Here is a 12,691-nt window from a genome sequence, read left to right on the forward strand (position 1 = left end):
GGCAGGGCACCATGGCCTAGTGGGGTACATTCAGAGTACAGTGGAAACCCAGAAGAGGGGTCCCTCACACCCTGGGGTGGGAGGTCAGAAATGCGTTCTCTAAAGAGAGGAGGTCAAGTCCTGCAGAAGACGGAGTGAGTGGTGTAGAGGAGAGAAAATGTAAAAGTGTTCCAAACAGAAGGACCTTCATGTGCAAAAACCCAGAGGGAAGAGGAAACACGATGTATCTGAACAACTAGCATTATCAAGCACCTGCTCTGTGCTCAGTGTGTAATCCAGTGAGACATGGATCTGCTGAACCAGCTCAGAGGAGCTGACCCAGGGGTCACCAGATTTACGCTCCAGCCCAGCAGATGCCATGTCCTATAACACTCTTTGTCACTTGCCATCTGCACTTCACTTGAGGCTGTGGAGTTCAAGACAGAGCTTTCCTACCCTAGATTCCTCATTCTTGCCTCCAGGGTGAGACTTGCAGGCATATAAAGGAATTGCACAGTAGGCTGGGTTTCTCCCGATGCCCGGAGCTTCTAAGGACTGCTGTCACTCAGTGCAACTCTGAGGCCTTGTCCCTGTCTACCTCTCCAACAGCTCCTGCACCTCTGGCCTTTCCATGGGTGGGGGACAGGGCTCATTTTAGAGGCAGATAAAAAAATATGACACAAGGCTCAGTCTCCATTCTTTTCATTTGCTCTTTGATAAAACAAAGGGTTTGACTTAGATCAGCAGTGGTAAATAGGGACATGCATCCTGCCCCCCATCTTCTGTGTCAGCCTCAAAACCTACACACCTTTCCTCCGTTACCCCCCAAGCAACGTGTTTTTCCTGCCAAGACGAAGTAACACTTTGTATTAGCTTTTTATTGCAATAACAAAATACCAAAATAATTAACTTAGAAAAGGTTTATTTTGGCTCAGTTTTGGACATTCCAGTCCCTGACCAAGTGGCACCATTTGAGACCTGTGGCAAGGTGACATCATGGGTGGGGTGGGAACATGTAGCAAAACCTCATCAAGAGCTAGGAGGCAAAAAGGAAAAAAACAGGGTCCCACAGTTCATCTGAGGGGTATACCCTCAGTGACCCAAGGACCTTTCACCAGGCCCTACCTCTTAAAGGTTTCACCACCTCCCACCAGTGCCACCCTAGGATGAAGCATTTAACAAATGTGTTTTGGGAGGACATTTAAGATCCAAACTATAGCAAGCCTCAACATCCTTCTCAGCATAATACTGCAGCATGGAAGTTATAAGCCATGAATCCCCTTTTCCCCAACGAGTATCCAGTTCTGACATTCTATGGTGAGCACTGGACTCCTGATCACCAGTGGTTGTTCTACTACTCTGGAGGCTGAGGCAACACTTGAGTCCAGGAGTTTGAGGCCAGCTTGGGCAACATAGCACGATTCTGTTTCAAAAAAGAAGAAAAATTATGCTAACGGGCCAAAAAATGAGTCCTGAATGGAAGGAAGACAGAATTACTTTGCAGCAGGGAAACCAGAAGAGGCCTAGAGAAAGATGGATTTCTGTGCACTCCAAGTGTCATGAAAAGAGCTCTCCCTGGGAGCCCAGGACTGCTTTAGATCCCTACCAGCTGAGGTCAGCAACATTCCCTGCTGGGATACAAGAAGTTACAACCTGTGAGCTGAAGAACTTCATCCCTCACCATTCCCCAGTTGTGCCCTGCTTATTCATTGTTAGTAAAATCCCAGAACAAGGTACCCAGCACACCTGGTGTCTCCCTAAAATCACAGAAGGCAGGGCATTGACCATGGGGGCTGCAGACAGACAGGAGAGCCACACTTGCCTTCGCCCTGGGCCCTGTGAGAAGACCCACATGCTTGGCTCTGCATACTGAGCAGATGAGAGTTTCTCGTCAGGGACACCCTCCTGCCTGTTCTTTCTCAAAATAATATTGATCGGTTTGAGGCAGTTGAGTGAAAGATGAACAGTAAGTAAAATGGTTGCTAATTAAATGTGGAAGGCGGGAAAGATAAATTAGCAGAGCTAGCCAATGCCCACCTTCCACAGCAAATATAACTGAGCCAGTCCCCGGGAGGCTGGCCTCTTTCCCCCCTCAAAAGGCTCTTTCTTCTGCCTGCTTTTGTCTCCCTTGTACTTCGTATGGCATCACAGGTGTACAGCCTCAGCCTCAAAGGAGCCATTGTGACTTTATCCAGTCTGGGATCTGTCAATTGAGAGCAGTGCCATCCTTCTGAGTTGCATGGTGGCATCACACACACAGGCCTGGGAAGTCTACTTGCAGTCTCAGTCTAGCCAGTCTGTGTCTGGGTGCCTCATGTGTACCCCACAATACAGCCACCATTTCTTTTGGTGAGTTTAAAAAAAGAAAAAGGAACAGGAAAGAAACTGCTATCATTACACCAGAGGTCCAGCTCCTGGAATTCATACTGAGCCCTGTTTTCCTTCCCATCTCAGCAGAACGGTATCCTTGACGACGCTGTTAGAACTGTTGATGGGAACAGTGGTGTCTGTGGTATTGATGGCATTCCACAGGACAGGCTGGAGCTGGTCTTCCTGGTGAGACACAGCAGCTGGAGTGGCAACCTGCCCCCAGGCATGCAGATGGTGTCAGGCCTGCCCCCTGCCACCACCCACCTGTGTTTGCAGCTTCTACTCACCTTCTAGACCCTCACTCCTGTTTTGCCCCTCCTCTCCCACTTCTAATCTCAGCTGGCACTGAACAGCCAGACTCCCCAGAAGGCAAACAAGACAACCAGGAACAGTTTATAGCCCAGTGCATCATTTCCCTAGCTGCTCTATGGGGCCAACTGGGCTATGAAAATAGTGTTCCCAGCCTGAGTTGTCTGGGAAGATCTGGATTACACCAAGCCACATGAGTTTCTTTATATGAGGACTTCTCAGAGCCTTCATAAGACTAACATGCAGTCTGACTCTTAGAAAGGAGTCTAGTAGGCAACATTCCTAAACATGTTGGATCCTGGGGAACACCTAATAATATCACCTAATAATTCCTCAAACATAGGGTAGCAGATGCCAGAATGGTGCTTAATAGCCTGAGCTTTGGAGTCTAATGTAAGAGCAAGACTTGCTGTTTATTCTTTTTCTCCTGTATTGGGAATCGGACTCAGGACCTTGTGCTTCCTTGCCAGGCATCGATGAGCTACATCCTCGGCCCTCCTATTTACTCTTGAGCATGTTTCTTAGTTTCTCAGCACCTCAGTTTCCTCTCCTTAAATTGGCATGGTCATAGCTCCACATAAGCATCAAGAGGACTAAATATCTTGTGTGTACAATGATAGGCATCATGCTTGACGCTCAGTCAGCCATCAGTGTTGTTGTCATTTCATTGTCCAGCCAAGTGGCCCAGAATATTTTTTCTACTGTCTCCAGACTCCACCTACACTCAGCTCACTCACAGCTCTTTATGTCTGGCCCAGAGTGCCCTCTGCTGTCAGGGTACCTGCTTCAGACTTCAAACAGGACTCCTTCATCCCCACTCCACATCCACTCTTCCTCCCTATCTCACATAGGGGAGGAGTCTAAGCTGAAAGCCTGGGAGCCATCAAAGACTTCCCCATCTCTCACATGGGGTTGTTCATCAGGTGACATTAATGTCACCTATTTAAGAGATTCCAGGTTACTGAGTCCTTTCCATTTTTTTCTTTTTTTTTCTTTCTTGGTTTTAGTTTTGGTTTTTTGAGACAGGGTCTCACTATGCAGTTCAGACTGGCCTTGAACTCACTATGAGCCCATGCTGGCCTCGAACTTGGAGAAATCCTCCTGCCTCATCGGCCCAAGTGGTGGGATTACAGGCGTGCACTACCATGCCCAGCTCCTTTCCTTTCCTGTGGCTCCAATTCAGATCACACCTATTGCTGCCTGACCTACTGTCAAGGCCAATTCTTGCCCACTCTCTCCAACAAAGACTTCTCACCTACACAGTAAACTATTCTCTATCCTTAAGGCCCAATTTAAAAATCACTCTTTAGGGCCAGGGATTTAGCTCAGTGGTTCTGGCCCCTGCCTTGAAAGTGCAAGGTTCCGAGTTCAATCCCCGGTACCAAAAAAAAAAATCACTCTTTAAGCCAGGCATGATGATGCATGCCTGTAATCCCAGCACACAGGAGGCTAAGGCAGGAGGATTGCTGTGAGTTCAAGGCCAGCCTGGGGTACACGGTGAGTTCAAAGCCAGGCTGAACTACATAGTGAGACCCTGTCTCGAAAAAGAAAAGAAATCACTTTCAAAGACCCTTTCCTGTTCTTTCCTCCTCTCACAAGGTTAGATACTTGGCAGGCCTTAGAACCACAGGCCTGTGCTGTCAGAGTTCTGGCCTTTCCACATGTGGGTTCCCATGCTAACAAGTTCCTGGGCAAGGGAATTTAATGTATTCATTTTTAGACCCCTTTGCCCAGTGCCTGGTACTGGGACTCTCAATAAATTTTTGCTTAACTAAATTTACTTGAATTTTCCAAGAAGTTGCTGTCTTTCTTTCAGTGACTCGGTGATTCTTTTTCTTTCTTTTTCTTTTTCTGTTCTTTTATTTATTTACTTATTTGTTTGTTTATTTGTTTGTTTTTTGGAACCGGGGATTAAACTCAGGACCTTGTGCTTGAGAGGCAGGCATGGCGCCACTGAGCTAAATCCCCAGCCCCTTCTGTCCTTTTCTTTTAAAGACGGAGTCTGCCTGGACTACATAGTGAGACCCTGTCTTAAAATAAAAATAAATTTAAAAAGACAGGGTCTCATTATGAGGTTTTTGATAGCCTTAAGCTCACTATGTAGCTAGCCTCATACTGGGGAGCCTCCTGGCTCAGCCTCCCAAGTGCTGGATTACAAGCATGTGCCGCCATATCCAGCTGACTTGGTGATTCTTTTCAGAGATAGAACTAGTGAAGTGTTCCCAAAGTTTCTTTAGCTATTCTTTCCCCTGATAACAGATGCCATTCATTCAGCCTCGTCTGTGTATCTGGTACTGTCCGGTGAGAGATTCTAGTGTTATCCCATTTTACAGAGGAGAGTTCTGAGGCATATCCAGCTGGTCGGCTGAGGTAGGGTGCCTGGTTCACTCCCAAATCTATGAACTGCTATCTGCATACATTCTTAACTGTGGTCATCTAGGTTTTTAAGAAGTACAGTCTTAACTGCATATTTGATTTGTATGTCTAGACTCAAGTCTGTTAGGATAATCTCCATTTTTATTTAAGCTCCTCCTTTGAGATTGTTTTTCTAAATAGCCTAGAACCAGGAAGAGCAAGTGGTAGTAGCCAAGGCCCTGTGGTTGGAGGCCCTCCCTTGACCCCCTAGGTGACCAGCATTTTTATCCCACATTTTCTCTCAGAAGAGAAAAGTTCAATTCCAGATGCTAAACACTGAGGAAAGACTAAAGGTTCTCAGCCCTCTGTGAGCTCACAATCTTAATGAGATAGCAAATGTGTTTGTACAAACACACACACACACACACACACACATTCTGACTACAAAACCAGGTGGTAAGTAAAAAAGAGAATTAAGCTGAGAGTCTGAAGCATCTGGATCCAGACTTTCATCTGCAGTTCCAAAATCAAAAAATCTGATTTTTTGGTTTTGGGGGGGTTTTTTTGGTTTTTTGAGACAGTCTCACTATGTAGTCCAGGCTGGCCTTTAACTCACTATGTAGCCCAGCTTGGCCTTAAACTCAAGGTGATCCTCCTGCCTCAGCCTTCAGAGTGCTGGGATTACAGGTATGCGCCACCATGCCTAGCTCAAAAAACTCTTAAAACAGTTTTTTCACAATTCATTTGGAGGTAAAACCTGGCGTAACATGAAGTTTTTGTATGGTCTTTATTCACCTCTGTAAGTGTGAGTCTCATTTATTTTGCTACAGAAACACTGATCACAGGGTGCTGCCCCTACCTGAGGAGTAGATGGTGTTGAACTCTGGAGTACATCTGGCCCCAAGAGCTTAAAGGAGTTATGAGCTGAGTGTGATCTCCCACACCTGTCATCCCAGCACTCAAGAGGCTGAGGCAGAAGGATCTCTGCGAGTTGGAGGCCAGCCTGGGCTCCATAGTGAGTTCAAGGCCAGACTGAACTACATAGCGAGACCCTGTCTCAAAAAGAAAAAAAAAGGAGTTGTGAATCTATGTCTTGGCTTGAACAATTGCCAAAAAACTATGGAAAGTCGGCAGACTGAAAAATAAACTCATGTAAGATGGTCTCAAATGGTAGTCACCCCTTCCATGTAATGAGCAAAAGACATCTTAGGAGGAGTAAAATTTGAGCTGGGTCTTGAAGAGTGAATTGAATTTCACATTCCATGGAGAAGTGATGAAAACAAAATTCTAGGCTGAGGGAGGAACATGTAGAAAATGTGCAGAGAAAGAAATGTCTTTAAGCAGCTTGAGCCCATTGACTTTGTCAGCTTCTGGGGAAAAGTGATTATCTGTCAAAATGCAGGTGACAAGCAGTGGCATAATACAAAGGGGCAGCTAGTCTAAAATCCATTTGCTCTGAGCAGGATTATTCTTTGAGATGTGGACTTCATACCTCTGCTCACAGAAACATCACTGATACCTCCCTGCCTGGTCTGCTGGGGCTGTGGTGGCCACTGATGGTCCCTCCCTCTCCCCATCAAGCAGGTGCACCAGGGGTCAACCTACAGGCTGGGGCTCATTTCACTGCCCTCTGCTTGGTCTTGGGTCAGCCCCTTACTAGGTAGCTTCTCTAACATCAGACTCCCAGGTTCAGAGCAGATCGGCCACTTACTACTGTTAGTGGCTTTGAGGAAGTTATTTACCTCTTCTGTGGCTTTGTTCCTCAGCTATAAAGGCAGAACAATAGCATGAAAGCTGCTGGAATAGATGGAAGCTGGCCTCTAAAGCACTTAGCAGGGTGTCTGCTGGTGAGCACTCAGTAAGCAGTGCATATTCTTTTTTTTTTTTTTTTTTTTGGTACCGAGGATTGAACTCAGGACCTTGCACTTGTGGGGCAGGGGATGGAACCACTGAGCTAAATTCCCGGTCCAGTGCTTATTCTTATAAAAAGGACTCCCCTCCTCCAGCTGTGTATACGAATACATACACTCCATAACACTTCACTTTCTTTTAAAAGCCCTTTATTCTTTCTGCCCCTGATCATCCACTACTTCCTAGTTAGCCATTTTCTGTAGAGAGTTTTTCTATACTGGTTTCTTGCCGCTGTTCCTCAATCATGGTGAAGCATTGCCTTCTTCACTTTGGTCAGGATCTTGGGATCCCCAGATCCTCAGGGCCCCTGGGAAGTAGGTGGCGAGTCCCAAACTCGCTTCAGGGTGCTGATGTAGAGCAAGATAAATAAGAGTGCTGACTTTGGAATTAAGTAAACCTGCCACTTAGCAGTCACCTAAGCCTGTGTAAGTTCCATAGTCTTGAGGAACCTTGTTGCCTACTAGGTAGGCTGGGGCTATTAATACTTCCGTCCCAGAAATGGCATATCTTAAATTAGATCGTGTACGTAAAGGCTTCCACATAGGGCCTGGTGTATAAGAAATAACCTCATGAATACCTGCCTCCACTGTTAGTATTATGCAAAGCATTTCTTGAAAATCACACTTCTTCCCAGAGATCAAGCCTTGGGTATAATTAAAAGCTTGGAGTTCTGCAGGAAGTGGGTAGATTACCTCAGCATAGTGCGGTGATGCTGTGGCCTCATGCTAAGAACCTCTGGTAGACAGTCACATATGGCTTTGCTAAGTAAAAATATAAGAATGATTAATAATACAAACATTTGGGCAGAAAGAAGCATTGCAAACCTGAAGTCTTGTAGTATGGAAAAGAAAAGAGGGGTCTCTGGTCACCAAAAAGTCTTGGGGACCCCGTGGTCTAGCACACTGATCAGTGCTGGCTGGTTGGTAGATTGCCTCTTTTAAAGTTTAGTTTTGTTTTGTTTTGAAATAACAAAAGTAACACATGGGCATTGTCACTAGGCTTCCTTCAAAAAGCCTGTGGCAGTTTTCACCCACTAAGCAAAATTTCAGCAGGATCAAGATACCGATACCGCCATGTCAGGAGTCCAGTATGAGCAAAGGGACTTACCACAGACTTAAGACGGAAGAGGCTCTTGGAAGTGATCAAGTCCAAACCCCTGCACACCCCATCCTACAGATGGAGAAGCAGAGGCCTAAACCAGAGAAGACTCGCCTACCTTCCATGCCCTAGCCCTCCTGGAGCTTTATATCTAAGATGTCAGACCAGGAGCCATCCCTTGCCATCACTCCGGGGGATGAATCACAGTCACCAGAGAGTTCTTTCCAAACACCTTGGTGTTATCTCCATTTCCCCTCTTTCTGCCTATGTTTATCAGGGCCAACAAAGCCATAAACAGGTGGAGGGCAAGTGGAAACCTGGGGTTCCCCAGATGTACATTTTCAGAACTAGTTGAGGTGCCCTCGTGGAGATCCTGGTTGAGTATCAGAGCTGAAACCTTAGAATTTGTATTATTGGACTCCTCACATGATTCTTAGAGCCAAGCAAGTTTTGGGGAACGCAGGGCTGGTCTAGGCTTTCACTGACAGTGTTCTGTCCCAGAGTAGGCACTGGAAACAGGGAGGCCATTGGGGTGATCTACTTGCAGTAGAGAGCCTGTGCCCCATTATTCCTTATAGCACCTTCCTTTCCCAGCAGAACCTAATTCCTGGCCAGGCATGGCAGCTCAGACACATTGCCTGACCTATTTTGGGAAATGATTGGAGCAGAAGACACCCAGTTAGCCTGGCTGACATTAATGTCTCTCTTTGGCTTTGTGCTTAGACTAAAGAATCTGGAGCTGGCTGCCTTGGGAGGATCAGATGTCCACGTGAGGATGCTGGCGGCCCCTATCAATCCATCTGACATAAATATGATCCAAGGTAACCCTGGTTTCTAGGGGTCATGTTAATTGGCTTTTTCGCTCAGCTGCCACTTCATTTCCTTCCTCCTCAGGTATGAGTGTGAAATTCCTGTGATTAACAGTAGCTGTTCTCCAGAGGAGCCATGCACAGACTGTGTCAGCCCTCCCTAACCTCCCTTCTCTGAACATGAGGCTTTGAGAGAGTCGGGAAGATTGCAGTGGGGCATAAATCAACCTCTGTAGAGGGGTGGCCACATGCTGGGCTCCTTTCTTATGTTACTTTTTTTTTTTTTTGGTACCATGGATCGAACTCAGGACCTTGTGCTTTTCAGGCAGGTGGTGGAACCACTGAGGTAAACCCCTGGCCCTTTCTTATGTTACTTTATCTTCATGGTGACTATGAACGCTAAAGGGTCTCAGCCCTGTGGACCGAGGCTCAGAGGTTAGTTAGGGAGATGGCTGGTGAGAGGCAGAGACCCACTCAAGCTCCAGTCTGACTGACCCCAAAGTCTGTACTCTCATCCAGGCACAAGCTATAATCCTGCACTCTGGGAGGCTGAGGCAGGAGGATCACACGTTCAAAAACAACCTGAACTACATAGTGAGACCCTGATTCAAAACAAAAACAAAACAAAGTCTCTCCTGGCCCACATTTCATTGGATGACCCTTTGCTTTTGTCTCCCCCAGGGAACTATGGCATCCTTCCCAAACTGCCTGCTGTTGGAGGAAATGAAGGCGTTGGACAGGTGGTAGCAGTGGGCAGCAGTGTGACTGGGTTGAAGCCAGGAGACTGGGTGATTCCAGCAAATGCTGGTTTGGGTGAGTTTCCCCTGCTGGCAGCAGCCTTTTCCTTCTCCCTGAACATGCTTCATCCACTCTGGAGACTGTTCATTCATCAGTGCAGGGCTCCCTATTAAGTTCCTACATTGCTTCATGAGGGGTGTGCGGAGCAGAATGCTGTTTCTTTTGCTCTGGAGGTAGAGTACCTTCCCTCATCTCCTTGAGCTGTAATTCTCTGAATCCCTACGTCCCTAAATCCCTGCTATAAGATGCAGTGGAGAATATAGATAAGGTAATCCCTGCCCTCCAGGAGGCTCAAATCTAATTGAAGAAATCTCTGAACCAATAACTTCAGTAAAGGAAGTGCTCCAAGTTCACAGGAAGCAGGGGGCACTTCTGACTCCTTTGTATACTCTTCACACACAGGAGTGCATGTGAGTGTGAGTGAGTTTGTCTTGGAGAAGAATCAAAAATAGGCTTTGGGGAGGAGACTTCATTAGAACAGACTTTTGATGGGTAGATTTTGTTAGGTAGAGATGAGTTTAGAATCATTTCTCATGGAAGAGGTAAAATAAGCAAAGACACAAAGGTGAGTTTGGGAGGTGGTGGCAAACCCAGTGCAGCCTCTGCAGAGGACATGCATGTAACAGAGGGTGCATGAGTGAGAAAGAAGGCTCAGAAGTAGAGGGGGCCACATGGGGTGAGGCCCTGCAAACCCCAAGCTAAGGAGTAGGATTTTCTTCATGTATAAAAAGGAGTCATGGGCCGGGAATTTAGCTCAGTGGCACCACACCTGCCTCACATGTGCAAGGTCCTGAGTTTGATCCCCAGTAGCAAAAAAAAAAAAAAAGGAGTCATTAGTGTATTTGGCTTTTCAGCACTTAGACAGTTTTGTTTATTTTTGCAGCACTGGGGATTGAACTCAAGGCCTTCACACTAAGCTACATCCCCAGCTCTTTTTTTAGTTTTTATTTTGAGATAGGGTCTTGCTAAGTTGCTTAGTTACCCAGGTGGAACTCAGACTTGCAATCCTTCTGCCTCAGCCTTCCTGGAATTATGGGAGTGTGCCACCATGCCCAGCTCACTTAATGGTTTTTGGGGGTTTTTTGGTACTGGGGATCAAACTTGGGTCCTTGGGCTTGCACAGCAGGCGGCGAAACCACTGAGCTAAATCCCCAGCCCCCTCACTTAATGGTTTTTGAGGCACATCCATTATACAAATAGGTCTTCACAGGTAGGTATGGCGTGCACACCTGTAATCCCAGCTCTCTGGGAGGCAGGAGGATCAAAGAAACTTAGCGAGAAATTGTCTCCAAATTTTAAAAAGGGCTGGGGATGCAGCTCAGCGGGAAGGCCCTGGGTTCAATCCCCAGTGCTGGAAAAAAAAAGAAAAAAAGTGTCTTCACAGCAGCCACAAGAGAGCAGGGAGGCAGACATCACCTACCCTGTCGGCTACATGGGGAATTGAAGCTTGGGAAGTGGAGTTTGCCTGGACTCCAACAGCAAAATGAGAGTAAGCACTAGACTCTTGTCTCCTGTGTCTGCCCACTTGTGTTAGGGCCCTTTGGGTTGTAACTTACAGAGACCTAACTGAAATTTGCTTTTAAAAAAAAAAATAGTTTAATTGATCTGTGGAGCTTGGAAGTGTAAGAGCAAAAACACCTCAGGCACAGCTGGACCCAGCAAGCTAATGCTGTCAGAGATCGGTCTGTCTCTTGTTGTCACTAGTTCTCAGATGAGATCTCCCCCTACAGAGGAATAAATCATAGCAACAAGTTTGTACTGACCCCTCCCTTTGAGCTGGGCACAGTTCTAAGCACTTTAGTACATTAACTCTGTTATTCCCTCAGCACAAGATATATACTTTATTAAGGTGAGACCAGTGTAAATGTAAAGAATTAAGCAGCTCGCTCAAGGTCACCCAGTCAGTAAGTGGTAGAGCTCAGATTGAAAGCCACTGTAACCACTTTCATAGATGGCCACCAGCTCCCTGAGGTTTACATCATCCTGCGAACAAATAAACCGTCCTCCACAATGACATGGAGCACGACTGTGCATGTCCCCCAGCACAGCCCTGCCTGGCCCTGCCTGCTCCTTGCCCATCCATGAACCAGTCAGCTGGGACATGTGTTGGGCCACTTCTGTTGCCCTGGCTGAGCCTTTCCCACCTCTGTGGTAGCAGAGCAAGAGGCCTTATGGGCAGAGCAGAGAGAGATTAGGAAGGGGACCAGGCAGGAACCAGCAGTGAGTGACAGGTGTCTACTATAAGCTTTTTGTTTCTCTGAGCTCAGGGAAGCTGTCAAGCGTGGCTCCATCCACTCTCGTGCTCAATGGCAGAGAAATAGCCCCACCACCTGATCACAGGGAGAGCTGTGAGGACTCAGTGGAACTGATGCCAGCGCTGTGAGCCAGCACCTGCACAGAGTGAAGGGCATCCTAAGATGGGTCAGAAGCTCCTGCCCTCAGGGTACTCTTGGCTGGGGTGGGAGGCCCAGAAATGGAAAGGCAGCACATAATGTGGGGCAATATATGATATAGGATCGAAATATAAGGGGAATATTTAAATTTTAAAAAATTATTGTAGTAAAAGATACATTGTTAATCCCCCTCAAAATACTCTCCTTCACACTGAATACACTCATTCCACCATTCTTGCTGCTTTCTGAAGCAGTTTTGGAAGTCCACTTTTATGAGTGGCTTTATGAGATGCAATAAAAAATGTGGCAAATGTTGCTGCCCAACACATCTGGTGGAAAGACAGACTCATAAAACATTACAGTGTGCCCTCATTCACCTTATTCACCAGTTCCAGCACTTTGCAACTTCTGGCTCTTCCCCAATGTCAAAATGACTGTGACAGGTAAATGTTCTGAATGGATTCAGGACTTCGAGGCCACCACCAAACTAAAGACAACTAAAGACACAAAAGAGGACCTCCAGAACTGTTGCAGAAAGTGGTAAGAACAATTGGATAAGTGTGTTGTTAGGGAAATGAATGGCAATGTATCTATTATTGTAATTTTTTAAATTTAAACATTTACTGTATTTTTCAATCACACCTCTTAAGCGCTGATATCACACAATGG

The 12,691-nt window shown here is 46.4% G+C and overlaps 1 protein-coding gene across 4 annotated transcripts in view; it reads left to right on the top strand.

Annotated features, from left to right (window-relative positions):
• The window catches only part of Mecr (mitochondrial trans-2-enoyl-CoA reductase), a 35,078-nt gene that overhangs the window by 4,364 nt on the left and 18,023 nt on the right, over positions 1–12,691 (top strand). For all 4 annotated transcript variants that reach the window (XM_013074417.3, XM_004850785.4, XM_013074418.3 and 1 more), the window contains exons 2-3: positions 8,746–8,843; positions 9,513–9,644. In XM_013074417.3, the coding sequence (XP_012929871.1) occupies positions 8,746–8,843; positions 9,513–9,644 (230 nt within the window). The remainder of the gene's footprint in view (positions 1–8,745; positions 8,844–9,512; positions 9,645–12,691) is intronic.

This window comes from Heterocephalus glaber, unplaced genomic scaffold (genome assembly GCF_053883595.1).
Source record: "Heterocephalus glaber isolate CG9 unplaced genomic scaffold, H.glaber_assembly_v1.0 deba00001452, whole genome shotgun sequence".
Classification (NCBI taxonomy): domain Eukaryota; kingdom Metazoa; phylum Chordata; class Mammalia; order Rodentia; family Bathyergidae; genus Heterocephalus; species Heterocephalus glaber.